The sequence below is a fragment of the Melozone crissalis genome, unplaced genomic scaffold (genome assembly GCF_028551555.1).
Source record: "Melozone crissalis strain CALT ecotype California unplaced genomic scaffold, PUWL_Pcris_2 ptg000027l_1, whole genome shotgun sequence".
Classification (NCBI taxonomy): Eukaryota; Metazoa; Chordata; class Aves; order Passeriformes; family Passerellidae; genus Melozone; species Melozone crissalis.
The window spans coordinates 78822515-78841865 of NW_026535805.1; the positions used below are offsets into that span (position 1 = coordinate 78822515).

Genomic DNA, 19351 nt, shown 5'->3' on the forward strand with positions numbered 1-19351 from the left:
AAGCAACTGGAAAGGAGGAGATTGGGAGGAAGACCACTTTTATTACTGACAGTATTACGTTAATAAACATCAACTACTGCTAAGTGGAGGGAAAAAAAGTGCTTTGGAACTTAAATATACTTTATGATGTATATTGCTGGCTTTTCAGAAGTAACATCCACATTTGTCTTTGCAGGTTGTAGAAAGATTCCCCTGCTCATATGCACACACTGAGTTCTATTTTTAGTATATTAATGAAAACAGTTCTGTCATCTCCTCTTCTACAGTGACCAATGTCTATGACCATTTTGTTGTTTCTTCTTTCATCGCATTGTTCATGAGTTCTAATCTTTTCCTCATTGAAAACAACTCTCACTCAAAGTTGCAAAAGCTCACATACAGAGTCCATTGACTTAAACTTGCTTAAGAAAAAGAGGATAGATTAAGATGACATAAAAGAAAGAAATTGTTTGCTGTCAGGGTAGTGAGGGACTGGAACAGGCTGCCCAGAGAATTTGCCCAGTCCCTGCAAGTGTCCAAGACCAGTTTGAATGGGGCTTTGAGCAACCTACAATCTATAGGTGTCCTTGCCTATAGCAGGAAGATCGGAACTAAATAAGATTTAAGGTTCCTTCCAAATCAAACCATTCCAAGATTCTGTGATTTCATCTACAAATTTTCATACTTGCATTCATGCCTATTTTATAAATATTAAATAAAAGAATTTTAAAAGAGATTTCAAAGTATGAGGCTAAACTATAGGAACTGCAAGGCCCCATAAGCATGTGTGCAATTTATGCTAAATGTTATTTTCAAATATTGCAGCATCAATACTCTTTATTAAATTATCCTATTTTTTCTTCTCATTAGATACCTGTCAGTAAAGTCTTTTTCATAAAGAATAATCCGCTGAAACAGTTCTCAGTTGCTAAATCTGCTAAATGTGCACCATGTGTTACAGGTTAAAATTTTTACATTAATTTTAAATTAATTACCATTTATTAGCTACCAGTCAAAAAGCTTACAGGTTTGTTTCCAAACTAGCAAGTGCTTTCTCTAGACATTACAGCTGTAATAACATCCAGTCTTCCATCTCTGGATATGTCTTCACAGAAATCTCCAAAAGTAGCACAGAAGGCACAGAATGTACTGGAAGCAGTACATTCAAAGGACTCAGCACTCTGCTCACACTGTTAAACCTCATATCTCAACAGAATTCCCCCTAAGGAAGCTGCAGTGCTTCTGATACCCCAGAGAGCTCATCAGAACAGCCATGGCTGTTTGTGCAGAGTACTGTGTGAGCTGCCTTGCCCGGAGATCCACATCTGGGCCTCCCATGCAAGAAGCTTTCTACACTGTGGGTGAAACTGGAATTCGGGGAGCTTTGTGGACCAAAGTAAAGTACAGAACCACAGAATATGATGAGTTGGAATGGACCCACAGGGATTCTGTCAGGCTCAAGTCGCTTTTGAAAAATTGTACTCAATATATGCAAATCACCATTTTCAGAGCTCAAGATAAAGATACCTTTCTAATGCCAAAAGCCCTTCATACCTGTCAAATTTGGATGTTTCTAGTCCAAGGCAGAAAGAGGGTGAGAGTCCACACACACATTTATGTATTATAAAAATCAATATTCCGCTAATCTTGTTCTCAGCAAGACTTGGAGTATTTACACTCAAAACTGTTGCAGACATCTTTTATGAAAAATCCTTTCCTTAGGATTTTTCCTCCTGAGAAGCTGAGAGGCCTCAGGAACAAAATGTAAACATTGATTATCTGCTGCTGTGGAATGCAACAGGTGCATCTGTTATTGGCCCATATTGGTTGTTTCTAATTAGTGCCCAATCACAGCCCAGCTGGCTCAGACAGAGAGTCCGAAAAACAAGCTTTTGTTATCATTCTTTCTTATTCTATTCTTAGCTAGCCTTCTGATGAAATCTTTTCTTCTATTCTTTTAGTACAGTTTTAATGTAATATATATCATAAAATAATAAATCAAGCCTTCTGAAACAAGGAGTCAAATCCTCGTCTCTTCCCTCAACCTGAGACCCCTGTGAACACTGTCACACAAAACCATTTTGAAGTACACAATAATCTAGTCAAAACAACAAATTATAAAGGATAAAACAGATGAGGATGAACTATGACAAACTCAATACAGTCATTATAAGATGAAATGACATGGCAAAAGAACATATGAAGTTCAGTGTAGATATACATCAAATGATGAAGATTGTGAAATCCTTATATCCTCTATGTAGCCATAACATCTGTGAAGACAAACACAACTTACTAAATGGAGTGACTGTTAACAACCAGTTCAAAAGGATCAAGAATGAGATCCTGAGACCTCACTCAAAGCTAAAGAGAGCATAGAAAAGTCCCTGTGAGGAGACAAGAAGGCAGAGAGGATAAACCAAAGAATTTCACTGTGATATTACACAGACTGAAGTTCTTGTCTTTTCCACCTTTACACACTGAAGCAGAACTCAGTAATATCCAGAAGCAACTGGTAAGGATGATCCAACAGAGAACATATTTCATAGTGGGAGACACTAATTGCTATTCTTCAATTTGAAAGAGACAGCTCAGGAATGTGTAACAGAAGCTTATTGATTCTCAATTGATACTGAAAAGGAGAACAGGAACCTTCTGAAAGAAGTAGGGGCCACCAAATCAAATTAAGAGGAAGCAGGTTTCAAATAAACAAAAGGAAGTGTTTCTTCAAACACAAAGATAAACACTGTAATTCCTCACCACAGTACATTGCAGATGTTTAAAGTTTACATGAATCCAGGAGAAAACTGTTCTTTCTAGTGGGAGAAAAGTCCATTGAAAACTACTAAATTCACTGAAAACACATCTGCTGAGATGCAGTCTCAAATAATTGAAGGCTGGAAGAGTACTGTACTTGCTTACTTTGTCCTTACTTTTGTTCCCAGGGCACCACTTCAGGTTATCATTAGAACAGGATGCTGAGCCTGATGAACCTTTAATCTGACCAAATGGGCATGTGTAAGTAAATTAAACAGCGATAGATCTTGGGACCTGGAACTTGGTCATCTATATCATTTAATTGATAGACCCCAGCTGTGAAGGTTTTTTGCAGACATTTCAATGAGTCAAATTAGCATTTCCTGATATAATTCCCAGGCAGAGTTCAAAAGCTAGGGACAATTTCCAACAGACACTTTTGATTAAGCCTGTTTCAAAGGGCAAGAGCATTAAACAACAGGAAGATGGCCAGATCATGCCGAATACCACAGAGCTACTTGATAAGCCCTGGTGATGTTTAGCTTACTAGGATGCCAATGAGCCTGCATTTATTTCAGGGAGAGAAATAAAAGAAAGTGTAAAGAGGTAACTAAATTGTTACAAGATGAGAAAATCTTGTATACTTCTCTTTACAGCATTAGGAGACAAGTATGAAGTCTTTTTTCACATTTATATTCAGCTGGTAAAGCACTCAGTCTTACCTGCATGAAACAGGATTTCAAGGATTTCAAATATTCTTCTCCCTGCCCCAATAAAGCATCTGCACTGATGGTTAGCGCAGGTAAGAGACAAATTTTAAGCACAATGGCAACAAACTCCACTCATCTCCAAAGAAACCAGGGAACAGGACCCTAAGTCTATAATGCAAATTGCACATTCTTCCATTACTCCAAGGACATTAAGACCATGTAGTCCATGGCTGCACCAAGATTTGCAGTTTATGGAATTTACTCTTCTAACCTTTTGCTCAGACTGAAGCATTTCTAGCAGAAACTACAGCTCATAAATAGAAGCACTCTACTAATACACAGTGTTACTAACTGCTTAACTTAATAGTATTTTTTAGCATTTTTAATTATAGACGTTTGTCTTCCATCTATGCAAAATAGCTTCTATTTTTCAAGTAAATTGGAAGCTTCCCCAGTACTTGAGCCGTCTGGTTTTACCACTGAAATTTATGTTACAGACATTAGAATACTAGAAAAATAATGACTAGCTTCAAACCAGCATGTTAGACCTAGGAAAGGTGACTCCTTCATTTCCTTATGCTTATTTAAGAAAAGCATATTAAAGACTGAAACAAAAGCCTTCACCTGGGGACACCCTGGAAGTTTATAGCCCTCTGTGTTCTGGAAGGATAGAAGGTAGACAGAGGAGTATTTTATTATGTGTGATAGAATGAAGTAGAAAATGCTGAACCTCCAGGAAATCTTCTTGACAGTAAGATCTATTAGGAATTGTCTTCTAAAGGAAATAGATGAAGCCCTATTTCCTGGGATAATTCAAATTGTACTTCAGAAAATAGTAAATATATACAAAGAACATCCTGCGTTTAGAAGAAAATGGGCAGATGAATTTTTTTTCGACATTTAGGCTGGACAAGCCCCAGACTCCTCCTCTCTTCTCATATGTATACACAGGCTAAAGCACAATTAATTAAGACATGCAATATGTAATGTAAAAAGGATGGAACTCTGGGAATAATAAATAACTATATTTATAGTTTTATTCTCAAAGTTTCCCTTTTTCAAATACATATAACTCTTTAATTAATATCACTTTACTAAGACATATTAAACACAGAATTATAGTAAAATAATAACTTTACCAGAGATCAAGTGCTTACAAGTGCATATCACAGCACACAAACTGCAACATAGCTCATGTCCAATGACATTCAGTTTTGAAATCCTCAAGTGTGAGAAAAAAGGGAATATGCTTATTGAAGGAAAAAATCTTCCAAGTCTTCTGAGATATCAGTGAGTCCTGTTATTTCATTATATAACAACACACCTTGCCTCTCTGACTTAAAACACAAAGAGGGATTTTATACTAGCATTTTGAAATAGTTAAACAAGGCAAAGAATTTAGCCTTGCTCTCTGAAATGACTCCAAGCTCTGTGAAATGACCAGTATCTATTAGTGACAAACAAGTCATGTTTGCTTAGCTTAATCAACATGTAAATGTTTTGGCTTTTCTATCACCACTTTTTGAAATAAAATTCAGATTTGTTCCACATATACTGAATGCTAAATGTTATTGAAATCGATATGGAGTTCACGTTTCATGTGTCCCAGAAAACTGAACTCTCAGGGTTCTAGCTCATTTACAGAAAGAATCATATCTGTCAAGTGTACTAATGAAAATACATATTCTAACCAAAAATGTACACAAGACGACAGAAAAAGTGGGGGACCTGGTTAAAGAGTACTAACTGGAGTGACCAAAGGAAGCAATAACCAGGAGGAAAGAGAATTAATTACAGATTTAAAAATAGGAAAAAGGTATCTGAGAGGTTATTTGTCTAATTTGGGTATTTAGGGTGGACATTAGACAAGTTCTTCACAGAAGGAGTGACTGGACATTGGAATGGGCTGTCTAGAAAGGTGGTGGAGTCACTGTCCTGAAAATTTTTAGAAAAAGACTGGATGTGGTACTTACTGCCATGGTCCAGTTAATAAGGTAGCGTTAGGACATAGGTTGGACTCGATGGTCTAAAAGGACTTTTCCCACATAGCTAACAGGCACTGGGCCTGTTCCAACCCCCAAGTGATCCACATACTTCTACCATCAAAATAAGTAGTAATAAATAAGATTTCAGCCTGTGCAATTTCAAGATAGGTCTGAGATCCTGAAACCTGCAGAGGTTGAAATCCAGACCCAAACCTATTTATCAGGCCAGATTGCTCAGGGCTTGCCTTGAAAGCCTTAAGGAAAAGTTGCTGCTGGAAAACCACCTTGGGCAACTTGTTCCAGAGCTTTACGGTCCTATCACAGAAAACTATTAACTGGACATTAAAAACAAACAAGTATGTATGTTCAAAAAGAAATGGTCTTGCCATTCTCTGTGTTTATCAAATTAGAAATAAATGTAAGGGATACCTTGCATAATTTTGATGCTATTAACAGAAAATGACAAAGTCACTTAAGATAATCTCATCTCATGAAGCAAGTCTTTATTCCCTTTTGTGTTACCCGGATAAAAAGTGCATACCACTGGAAGAGGAAATTACTTCTGTAATAAACAACAGTGTTAAAATTAAAAACCCTTTCCTAATGGCTACACAGCATCTTCCTTGCTGCATTTCCAGCCCACTGCCCTGCATGTACTACAAACACACAAACTGACCATTTCCTTCCTCCTTTGCAGCAATGTTATGTATTTGAAGGCTGTTCACATATTTTCAGTGGACTCTACACTAAGAGTAAATCATGCAGTCCTTCCTCAAAGGTTCTGTATTCCTGAGCACCAGTCATTCCCAGTGCTTGCCGTCAAACTGAAGCCATATCAACACCAAATAGCACTTTTTAATAGGACTTTTTAATTTGTGTTGTGGACAATACTTCACTTTGGAACATCTTAGTCTTTCAGTTGCAATTTCATTTTTATTTTCAGGCTACATCTCTGATTTACCAACATTCTGTATTTTAAAGCTTTCTGCTAGTTAATATCAGTACCTTCTCATTCCTATCATCATGAAATGTAATAGTCATATTTTCTATCCCATACTGTAAAATTAAAATTCTAAGCAGTATTAGAAGGAGAACAGATCCCCATGACACAGTTTGCCTACTTGGCAGCAAGCCAATTAAAACTGCTCTCAGCATATACGTTTTCAGTCACGCTATAAAAGGGTAAACCAATGTTTTTGTTGCAGTTATAAGACTATCACATAAGAGTGTCATTATCTATGTAACACAAAGAAAACAGAATACAAAGGAGAACTAAAATAAATTCATAGTGAGAGTATATTTCCCTTGGAGGGAAAACTTGCAACATAACACCTGAACTTCTTGAACCACTATTGGCTCTTGTAAGAGAGAACCAAGTTCAGCCATGACCAAAAGTAGAACAAGACTTTTGGATTCCTCAAGAAGAACCAAGTGTGGCAGAGAAACCCTTAAACAGCATAAAGAAATCTCCCTCAATAATTTACATTATGGATGCTTCCCATAACTGTAATGTACAAATGATCATGCACTGTCACCTCAGCTGTCTCTGTCTCATTGGTGTCCCCAAGGCTTGCTCTGCCAAAGCAGAACCTAATACAAAAACCCAACTATTTTCATTTGATAAAACAAGTTATAAGGCTGGGTTGGTTTCAAGTATTCAATCCTAAGAAATTATGGGGTCACTAAACCAAAAGTAGAGAGAGGATGGTTTGTTTCCATGTACCTCTGCAGGGAGTCTGGAATGGCAAATACCCCAGGCTGAGGTAGCTGTGCCCCACCCTCGGTGATATACAAAATAGCAAAATAGTGTGCGCAAAAATTTTGTTCCTTAATACGCAATACTAGGTAAAATTTTGGGTAATAGGAAAATTTTCCATTTCAGGCTTTGTAATCATGTTTGTTACACAGAACGTAGTATAGCTATTTCATTTTGTGCTGCTATGTAAAAATGCAAATGTGTTGAAAATCTTTTCTATACTGGAGTTTAGTAGCTGAAACTCTACATTGTTATTCTTAAAAAATTATTTGAATTAAAGCTGAACTGAATAACTGCTGAAGACCCACTTCCCATAGCCTTCAAACACACACTTCCCACACAAATATGATGTGTACCTTCTGATGAGGTAGCCCAAATTATTTTTGAGTGATGACTGGTAAACAAAGAACCTTCCACTCTTATATTTCCTTTAATTTGAAGGGCAGTTGAATGCAGCATTAATAAGAAATAACAGTAAACATAATAATAAACACTGGGAGTATTTTAAAATAGGACCTTTTAATTATCATCTGAGTTTATGAGACAGAAAGAAACAAAATGGTCTAAGCATACTGGTTTAGTTTCCACATAAGAAAAATGTAACTACCAGTGGTTGGGTCATTTTATCTCTCCTTTAAAATCAGGGAAATCAAGCAAAAAGAGTGGCAGCAACAGCTGGAACCATGTGCCTGTGCTCAAAAACAATTTATTCATAAAACTCGAGGAGAGCATAGCACAGCTGCCGAGCAATTATGGGGAGGGGAAAAAAAATTAAAAAAAAAAATCCACAAACCCTTCAGAACTGATGAATGATGATACTACCAAGGAAATAAGATCTGTCATTGGAGTGAGAAACACTCAAGCTTAACAAGTGGGTTTTTTCAGAGGCTGAATCCTCACATTATAAATGTTAGTTGCTGTGGATGCTGGTTTTTACTTCTGATACTTCTTCCTTCTTGGCTACTGGGATACTACCTCTTAAAAAAAATCCACATTTTAAATCTCCTTCAATTCTGTTAATCCATAGGATGCTTTCTTTAAAATATGAACACTGGAAAGCTGTCTGACACTTCTGAAGAGGTATGGTGGGTGAGTGAATATATCCATGTCCAAAGCAGCCTAACTCACAAATATATTACACTTTTTTAAATTCAGAAGCTGCCACCTACTCTCTATTTTCATCAGCCTGAATATTGCTAGAATAGCAGCTTCTGTCATTCTTCATCTTTATGATATATAAATTCAGCAGAAATGCTTTTCTGCACCCTTTTTAGACAATGGGCTGAAGCACAGAGAAACTGCTTGTTTCAAGAAAGGATTCTTATTTCAGGTTGCCTAATCCAGACCAGACAAAACTAGTGAGAAACCAATAACCAGGCATGAACATGGTTAAGAACTGAAATTACAACTACAAAGTATCACCACTGTTACTTGAATTCCTATTAGACAAGCTGGTGTCTGGCTCTTCCTTCCATTTGTACCTAACACACTTTTTTGCCTTTGACTGATGACCTAGGAAGACTTACCTGTCAGAGATAACACGAGAAGATTGGGTTGCATCATCTGATACCACCCAATGCTGGCATCCTATCAGCCAAGACAGCCTTCCACAAGGCCAGTTTAGCTCCCATTTTAGTACAGGCTACTGAACTATTTCCTGCCACTGCAGAGGTTCTGTTGGTTCCTCCAAAAACTTTTTCTTAGAGAAAAAAAATCTAAATGAAGCCCTGATGGCACTCAGCAAATACATAAAGAACTTCTCATTCTTCAGCATTTACATGTCAAAAATGTAAGAATTTTATGAATAATGGGTTAAGGTAGACAGTCAGAACAAAGCTCTACTTGGTTTGCCATATATCATATTGTTAAACCAATAAATCACATGGACAGAATAATTTACCTTTTCACCTTCTTCACCTTTACTACCTGGAAAGCCACGTTCACCCTGGAACACAAAAGGATAAAATACAAATCTCAAACAAATATTGTTCAAGTAATTGTATTCTTTAAAATAATTTTACTGCAGTGAAGTTTTATTATGAGACAAAAATGAAGTAATTTGGATCCTGATTGTCTCTCATTCAAAAAGGTGGGAAATGTCTACAAAAAAATGATATGGCTTTCCATAGTTTTGTCAGTTAATAGTAGTCATTTATTTTTCCATTCATCCGAAGGGATTTTCTCAGATTTAAAAATTCTCAACTATTTATTGACTCTAGACCTGCTTATTAAAGTACTTCTATTCGTCTGCAGAACCAATTTTAATACATTTATTCCTATTAATACCTTAATTTTAATTTTTAAATATAACTAGTCAACTGTGAAGGTCTCCTACCCAGATAAACTGAAAAAATATACAGATACGATTTATGAAAAGAAAACTAATTTCTTTAACTTTGAAAAGCGTATGAAATGACCCAAGTATTAAAAACAAACCAAAACAAAGAAAGAGAAAACACAGAAGGGGTGAGTTTTAAACTATTAACTCAACCTCAGTTTATTTCAGCAGATTGAATTCTTTTTTTGATGGTATTTCAATTAAAAGGCCTATTATAATGGTCTTTCCAGCTCTAATTTCCTAACTTTAAGCTCAGAAAAGGAACACAGTGTACAATGTTACTATGTTAACATCTTCATCAAATGCAATCTGCAGCCTGTCTATATTATACAAAAATAACACCGGCTCTAGGTTTTTATTAACGTATACTTGCATGTTTTGTGAGACATGCAGAAGACAGATGGGCAAAATCATATACAGACAGCACAAAAACGACCTAATTAAGAAAATGCAAACTTTTCTTTCTCCCTCAAATCATCTAGCAGGAGATAGTTTGCATGTTGTTTCCAGTCTCCAGAATTCAGTCTCATGGCCTCAGTACAACACACGTTATTTATACATCTGTAGACAAAAAGAGTGGAAAATATCCAAAGAGAAGCTTATGGTGTTTTTAAAATTCCTTTAAAAAAATTAGACACAGCAATGTCTAAACATCTTTCACCCTTCAGAGAGTGTAATTTCCTTAAATAGAAGTTTAAGGTTTAAGTGAAGTTAACTAGAACAGCTGGCTATAACTTGAAAAATTTGTAGCAGCATTTTGTCAAATCTTTCAAGTAACGTATGAGGTACTGATCATGTACTACACATCTGGGAATTGAATTCAAAGCTTTGGAGGTGTACAGACATATAAATTATCAAATAGTTCTGGACTTTTCATCACTTCCTACAGTGGCTGCCTTTTACTTTTTCATTTTGGAGGGGGTGGCTTATACAATCAACAGCTCAATTTTAGAAGCAAGCCTGAGAACAAGCATACAAAATGGTATCTAGTGAAATAAACTGCATGTCCTCACCTAAAAATGAGAGGCTAATTCCTGAAATAATTTACAAATGTATATGACTTCAGTTCATCTAGCTTCCATTTTTTGTGAAAATTTGTGTCAGATATTCTTTTGAAGCCCCTTCCAACCTGTGTTGTTCTATGATTCCCATTCTTCCCCAACTGCTGGACACACAACACAGATAACACTCTAAAAAATTTGTGGAAGTGTTTTCTTCATTTAGCTTTCCCCTTTGTGTTTTTACTCAATCCCAAATTCATTATATGAGATAGAGTCAAAATTTCTCTAATTTTAGCTTGTATTCATTGCCTCTCATCCTTTCATTGCTAACCTCTGATAAGAGTTGACTCTCGCTTTTCCACACCCACCCAGAATTTGCAGACAGCAATGAGTCAGCACACCACCCACCAGCCCTCACTTTCCAAATCACCTCACCTTAAGGCTGAACAAGCCCAGCTCCCTCAGCCTCCCCTCCTACATCATGGGCTTCAAGCCCTGGTGATCTCGGTGGGCCTCTGCGGGACTCCCCCCAAGGAGCTGCTCCTTACCCTCTCCAGGGAGCTCCGGAGTGGATGCAGAGCTCCAGATGTGGCAGCACAAGCACTCACCAATCACTCTTCCTGGTCTGCTGGACATGCCCCTGCTAAGGCAGCCCAAGATGCCTTTGGCCTTGTGCGAACAAAGGGCGTCCAGCAGAACTCCCAACTCGCTTTCTGTGGAGCTGCTTTCTAGAAATGTGGCACCTGGCCTCTACTGTGGCATAAGAGTATTCCTTCTCAGAGGCAGGCCCACATGTTTTTCTGTGCTTAACTTTAAGAGCTCTGTGATAGCTCATTTCTCAATATTGTTCCTTCCCTACCTTCCAGCACACTGAGACTACTTCCCTGCATTTGATAACATCCATAAACTTTCTGAGAACCCTATCATGCATGTTATTAATAAGGACATTAAATAACATCCAGTATTGCCTCATGGGTATGACACTTGTTATTAGGGAGCAGTCAGACTGCATAGCATCATTCCACCTTTGGCCCCAATCTTCCACCCACTCTATTGTTCATTTATCCAGTCAGAACTCCACAGATTCTAGTGTAATTATGTGTCTGAAGACTAGGCCAAAAGCCTGGCTGGAATCAAGGAATACAACACACACTGCTCTCCCCTAATCCACACTGACAGCCATTTTATCAGAGCAGGCAATCAGGTTGGTCAGGGTGATTTATCCTTGGTAAATCCCTGCTGGCTGTTCGCAGTGACCTTCTAGTCCTTCCTCTGTTCAGACATGCCTTCCAGGATTTGCTACATCATTTTTCCAGGGACAGAGGTGAGGGTGACTGGCCTGCAGTTCAATGGATCATTGAAGATGGACATGATATTTGCTTGTTTCCAGTCATCAATGACCTTCCCTAGTAATTGTAATTTTTTGATAATGACAGAGGGCAACCCTGCAGTCACATCAGCCAGCTGCCCCAGCACCTCTGGATGCATAATGTTTGGCATTGTGTAAGCATCCAAGTAGCTTAAGTGCTCCTTAACACTCTCTTCTGTGGCCAGAGGTTCATCATTACACTCTCTGCTAATATGCTTAAGTAAACTGGGAGGCCTGAGGGCAAAACTTATTAGGGAAAAAAACAAGGTGAAAAATAATTGGGTCGTCTTAGCCTTTTGCACACCCCTCGCCCATTAAGCAGCAGGTCAACCTTTTCTTCAGCTTTGTTTTTGCTGTGGATGCAGTTAACAGAAGCTCTTAAAACTCTCTTACTAGTTTCAATTCCAGAGGAGTTTCTGGTTTCCTAACTCCATCACCACATGCTCTGGCAGTGTCTCTATGTTCCTACTGGGTAGCTCACCCGTGCTTCCACTGCATACTTTCTTTTCTGTCTGAGTTCAGCCAGAAGCATCTTGTTCATCCATGCTGGCCTTCTGCCATACTCACTCAACTCCCTGCATAACAACATGGAGTGCTCTTGGGGTTTTAGGAAGCTGTCCTTGAAGATTAACCAGCTGGACTCCTCAGATTTGCAGGACAGTTTCTATCATTCCTTGGCTTCCTCTTTGCCAGATACAAAAAATTTTTCTCCTTGATACTTTCCTCAGATGTCTTGTTTTCTAGGCCCCTATAACATAAACTAATTCCCTGCTGGACCCTCTCTGGTTTCTCCACATCTCTTATGGAAGTGAGGGTGGAGGACTCCCCCAAACATGACACAGCATACCAGGTGCAGCACCACCAAGCAAAGAAGTGAAAATATCTCCCCCAGATCTGCTAGGTGCAATTTTAATTATATAATCCAATATAGTGACTATATAAGTAGGAGAACGCTGTTAGCTCATAATTCAGTCTCATGTCTACATCCCCATAATTTTCAGCAATGCTGGTGTTCAACAAGTCAGTTCTTGCCTGTACCAGTGTTAGTGATCAACAATGCCTTATTGTTTCAGAAATAGACCAGATTTTTCTGCACATATTTGAATTTAAAAAAAAAATGCAACTTAGAGAAAAAAGGAAATATAGACAGCAAAATGTAGGTAAAGAAGTTTAGGAAATTTCCACTTGACAGTATAAAAATTATAACAGTATTAGCCACTAGTAACTTATTTCAAAGAATACAAATAAAAAAGTGAAATTTAAGAAGTACCACATGTATGGCTGACTTAAATTCTCTTTTGTGTGGCCAAATTCTCATATTAAGTTGGGCAAAACATTTCACACAGATCTTTGATGGACAATCATTGATTGCTTGTCCTGATATCACTGAAGGATTGCTGATCTCATATTCAGTGTTTTAAATATGCCTGCAGTACAAGCCAGTGGGATCCTGGCTTTGAGTGTAGAAATGGATAGACTGTGGTAATCTTGTTGCTGAACAAAATGCTGGCTACCCCATCTGCAGAAAATAAGTTCCTTCCTTCCTTCCTTCCCCTTGTGCTATATTACAGGAAGTGTCTGCCCTAAAGACATACAAATTGCATCAAGGTCATGTTGCAGAACATTTTCTCAAAATTTTAATAACAACAAAATAATGGGGATTTTTTTTGTGTGGTCTCTAAACTTATTGAAGCAGCAGAACTATTTCCCCTACAATTTTCTAAAAGGAATTAGCAGGACAGCCATTAAGATTTACTTCCAAATATTTGCAATTAAAAGCACCTGCAACCAACAAAAAATCCGACCATGAAAAGAGGCAATTTTAACAAGTATTACCAGCAAGGTCTATTATAAACATGTCTCTTTTTGCAAGTTCTAGCCTTCCTACAATATTCCACTTCTGGAAAGGAGCAAAATGGAAGAGTGGAAGAAAAGACATGTACAATTTGAAGAATTGAGCAACTGGTACTAAAGCAAAACAATAGTGCTGGCCAGGTTTGTACCACAGCACCACATGTCCTTTCTCTTTTGAAAGAGAAGTCAATAGTAAAGTTCCTCTTCCTCTGTCACATTATATAACTGAGAAACTGGATATGTAATTCAAGTACCATTTATGTAGATACTGGATAGCTGGCAAAAAGGATGTTGAGACTGCAAATGGTTAGAAGGAAACTTTTTTATTTGTTTGGGTATTTGTTTGGTTTCTCTTCTAACTTGGAGCTAGTAATACTGGGTTTGCCAGGAGCACATACTAAGGCAGTTTCCCCCTGAAACAAACTGTACACAGACATCATTTTACAGACCTGTCTCATGACTGAGCTAAATTAAGAGAAAAGGGCATCTGGACATGTATTGCCTCTCATTCCTTTTCTATGGAATAGCTGAATTAATTTCAAGAGTTATATTTTTCTCCTATCTTGTATTTGGTTAATATGTTTTTCACTTTTAAAATAATAGGCCATTAACAATTACAGGTTATCTAATTCGGTAGCAGATACAGCTGTAGGTTGCTTCAGACAACTAGACAACAGAATTTAGAGAATTTTGATCACATGAAAAGCTTTCTCAAGCTTCATTTCAGGCCCTGTTCTGAAGAAGACAGTCCAGAAGGCACTTGCATGCTACCCAAGTATTTAAAACCCCAACAAGTGTGCCACAGCTTCCACTGTCTTCCCAGCACCTATTAGGCACTTGAGCACACAGGGATCTACCCTTAAACCATTAGGTCCAACAAGGAGCTGCATGCACAAGGCAGGCTGCTGGTTTCCAGGCTCTGCTCAAAGGGCCATTCCAGAGCTCTCCTTCATCTCCAAGTGCCCAACTCACTCAGCAGGGAGAAAGGCAAATCTTGATCCTCTGCAACCAGGCAGGCTTGCCCTACTTCCCAAGTGAATGTTCTATACAGGCTGTTAATTTACTGTGTCCTCTAACCCATGTTTTATAAAAAGAGTAAAGTAAGTAATCTGTACAGTTGACTGTGACCCCTGGCTCCCAAATTACTTTCTCCTTACACTACCCATGAAAATTAAGGATCTGACTTGAACTTGCAAATTCCATTCAGGGAAACAAGATGCTTAAAAGTTATATACAGAAACTGAGCATAAGTAAAACCAAACATCTAGTTAACCAAAAATATTTTTAAAAGGTTACTGTTCAAACTGAGCAACACAGTAAACTTCCTCCTCAATATTTGAATAAGGAGTATTTAAAGAAAAGCAAACCTTAAATCAAGAACTTTGAGTTGAGAGCTAGACAATTCAATTCTGCATTTAATACATAGCTTTACAATGAAAAAGCTATACTTAAAAGCCTAGTGATATCTCATTTCGAATTAAAATATAAAAAATTGCAGTAATTTCCTTTTCCGTTCCTTCTTAGCAAAGTGTATTAAATAATTACAGACCTAGTGAGAACCTGGCTCTGGCACTCAAAGCTAAGAATCACCCTCCATTTACAGATTCATGAAATACATCACCATGAATACATTAAATTTTTTGTCATAATTAAACTATAGTTACTGAACTGAATTCTGGTAGAATTCATTTCTGCTCATATGGCTTCTAATAGGAACTTAGAAGTCTTATTAAAAGAATCTAAAATGAAATCCTTTCTCCATTCCATTCATGGATGTGATGTCCTTGACAGCAGTTGGCCCTAGTAACTTGTACACCACCCAGTTGAGTTTTCTGTTCACGCCAAAATTCACCAACAAAACAAAGTTTTGAAAGTTCCCTTGCTTGATTCCAAGCCAAGCAGGAGACAAATGACTCAGAGACACAAAAAGAACAAAGACAAAGGGAAAACTCCAGGCTCTCTTAAAAACAGAAAGAGCCAATAAAAGAACGAGTATTCATCAGAATGATGCAAATAATTAAGCAAATAAATACAAAGCCCTCATGACATACAACAATTAAAATAAATCTTAAAATAGCTTGCTAAAATGGCATTTTTGTAACTCCACTTATGGCACAATTTCCAACTTTTTCTTTCCAGTTCCTGTCTATAACAATACATGGGAAAAAGTAGAGGGGAAAAAATCTAATTAATCATTACAAGTAATTGTTAGCACTTCATTTTCTCTAGATTTACAAAATGGATTGTGAAAAATTTTCATAGTCTGCTACCAGATAATAAAATTTCACCTTCCCTGCTATACTAGATCACTGTAAACTAGAAGAACACCCCCAAAACACAATCACAGATTTTTTTTATGAAAAGAAGCCATAGGTCTTTTGTCTTGCATCGTTTAATCAGTGCTCTACAGATTATTATTTCTTCATGCAAAAATTCACTTTTACATCAATACCATCAGTATTGGTTCTTATTAAATCTAAAATGACTGATGTTGTAATTGCTTTAACTGTTTTGGAAATGTGTAATGTATTTATATACATAGTCCTTAATATACTTATAATTTATTGAGTTTTTCAGTTTATAATTGCACTGCAACAACTTATAAAATTAGAGAAGAATTCTGAAGGCAGAGTAAAATGCTTTGTTGCTTTCTATGTGTGTATATAACAACATTCTTAGAATGGATTTATATCAGTTTTTATCCTTGATTTCCACATTTAGCTATTTCTCCCTCCCAAATAAAGGATTTCCACACTAAAAAATTGAAAACAATAAAAGTAGAGGCTATCTTAACATATGAGTATATGAACTTTATCAGGAGTCTTATCTGCACTGTGAAATAACATTGGAGCAAAAAATTAATTAGGAATCACATTACCTAAACACACACACACACACAAAAAAAAAAAAAAAACAGAAAAAGAACAAGTGTTGAAAGAAACTTTTATCAATCACTTGGAATGCGTTTTGCTATTTGGGCTATTTAAGGCACTAACAAGATTTATAATGGCAAACATACTGGAACTTCATGAGATTCTCTTCAAGGCTGGGAAAGAGAAACAATTACTGTAAAATACTTTAAGCATTTTTCAGACATGGTTCTATGAAATTAAAAACAAACAAAAAAGAAACCCAGAAAAAAAATGCCACCAAGAAGCAGTCAGATGTTTCTCCATTCTCAATATGAAAACCACACATTTTTATTTTTAAATTTACTGGGGCACTGCCAGTAGCTTGATTTACTAAATAGCCTTGATACTCCAGGGTTACTAGCAAGGAAACTCATCTTAATAGAAGCAAAATCAGCACGGTCAAACACTAAGTAGTGTTTTGATAATTTATGGATATGTGCCTTCCATTAGTCTAAGTATGCCAGACCCTTGGAATAATCTAATAGCCTGGTGTTTTAAAATGAGGACAACTATTTTTAGCATTGCAGAAATGGAGCGGAATGTTCAACAATTTACTGTCAGTGGGCTTGAGCAGCATCCTCCCCTGTGGAGCACATACCCAGCCAGTGCAGAGCCACCAGCAGGGGCAGAGCTTTGCCTTAAACAGATAAAAATCCCACACCAATTACAGTCCATTGTATGACACCTTTCTTAGCCTACTGGAATATTTCCTTGTTTATTTAAACAGGCTCTTGTTAATGGTCTGGATCACTTGGTAGAATATTAGCTATGTAAAAATGTATTCAAAATATATTTATTTAAACTTGCTCCATGAATTTCCTGGATTACTCATGTCAAAAAGTTTCTGCTGAACATTATGACATTTTGGCTTCACTGCATCTACCAAGCCTTTCATTCCCTCTTGGTTACTGCTGAGCTACCAGCACTTCCTGAGTTCTTGCTCAGTGCTATCCTTGTTGTAAACTTGATCCGTGTGAGCAAGAATAAGATCCTCCCTTAAAATAACCTGATGAAGAAGGGCTGTGACAGGTAAATAGTTCATTTCCTTTGCTCTGTCCTGCTTCCACAGTGGCGCACATACACTGTGGTTGGGCCACGGGGGTCAGGGCAGGTCAGAGGGCTCATGTTCAGTAACTGCTCAAGGGAAAGGCAAATGGCAATAACCCTACTGTCTTATTTGCATATTATAACACGGACTGAGTTCAGAAGGCACCAATTCCTCATTCCCATCACTTTCTGTTACCCATCTTTGGGACAAGACTGACTTGCCTATTCATTCAGGCAATTGGATGTTAATATACTCCACATTATACTCCACTTGAAAATCTAGATTTTGATGCTTTATATTCAAACTAAAGAATCAGCAGTTGTAGGCAGCTCAGAGCATCAGAGAACATTCCCAGAGGGCTCCTTACTCCAGACTGCACTCTCTTTAGTTGGCATTGTTTCCTTTTTTTGCTATGAGCATGTCTCAAAAACCATGCAAATCACACAATATCTATATTCAAACACATGAAGCATATCTATACTCAAATACATAAAACATATTTTCATACATAAAGTACATAAGTCAAAAGTTTGTTCCTATACCTTTCCTCAAAAATTATTTCCACCCAAAAGAAGAAGTCAGAGAAGTTGTTCTGAAAAACCAAAGATGAAAGGATCACACCATTTATTGACATGCACAATTACAGCCAGGTACACTGCCTTTTTCCTTTTTTATTTTTTTCCTGTTTTCTTTGGTAATTAACAGACTAAATCTTTGGGACATATGTCAAGGAGTGGTTTCTGTGCCATCAAAAAAGGATCAGCAGAAGCAGAGCCTCTGCTATCAGTAGGTCTTCTTTCTGCCTTTGGCAATTACAAGTGGTATTTACTGCTATTGCATGTCCTTGAAGAGGGGACAACTTAAAAATACAGTGCAGACACAAATTAAACATGGGCTGGATAACAATCCAGTTAATTTGATCTACAACATCATACACAGAACATTAAAAAAATGCAAAAAAATTTTACAAGAACATTTCCTATGGAGTAGTGAGAATATGCAAATAGGATTCTGGCTGAAAAAATTCTCAAAGACTTAAAAGTTCTTATAGATGAACAGTTTAACAATTAAGTCTAACCATCTGAGTATTTTCATTATCTGAAGTAATACCATTGAAAAAAGTTTGAAGCTATCTTTTAGTCAAGGACAACTGATAATTTATTGCAACTATGTTTTTTCCCCTTAGAGCAGCTCTGTCAAAAGGAAAATTGCCTGACCTACACACCATCTATTAATTTACTGCTAATCCAACCATAACATAACATTAAAGCAAATCCAAATCCTATTAAAGTTTCAACAGAACCGGAAAGTATTCTAATAGATCTTGCTCAAATAATATTTGAAATGTAATAATACTAAATGTATGTTAAAAAGCATTATTCAATATGAACATATTGCTGAGGACTTTCAAAAATAATATAATATGAATATTATTCTGAACATAATAGTTGGACCCTCAGGCTTATAGGAATGTAAACAGCATTGGTCAATCTCTTACATCTCAGAAGCTATTCTTTATAAGAAAACTATCATCAACATCATCTTCATCAGTATCCAGTTCCATAATCTGAAGGAGGCAGGAGGCAGATTGTCAGCTGGTACAAATGCAAGTTTAACTAAAAAAATTCAGACCCACAGACCA

At 37.0% G+C, this 19351-nt stretch overlaps 1 protein-coding gene across 4 annotated transcripts in view; it reads right to left on the minus strand.

Annotated features, from left to right (window-relative positions):
* COL19A1 (collagen type XIX alpha 1 chain) overlaps positions 1 to 19351 on the minus strand; it is a 177925-nt gene that overhangs the window by 101822 nt on the left and 56752 nt on the right. For all 4 annotated transcript variants that reach the window (XR_008483184.1, XM_054279127.1, XM_054279129.1 and 1 more), the window contains one exon: positions 9088 to 9132. Coding sequence is in view for 3 of the 4 variants with exons in the window: in XM_054279127.1 (XP_054135102.1) it covers positions 9088 to 9132 (45 nt within the window). In the remaining variant the exon portion in view is untranslated. The remainder of the gene's footprint in view (positions 1 to 9087; positions 9133 to 19351) is intronic.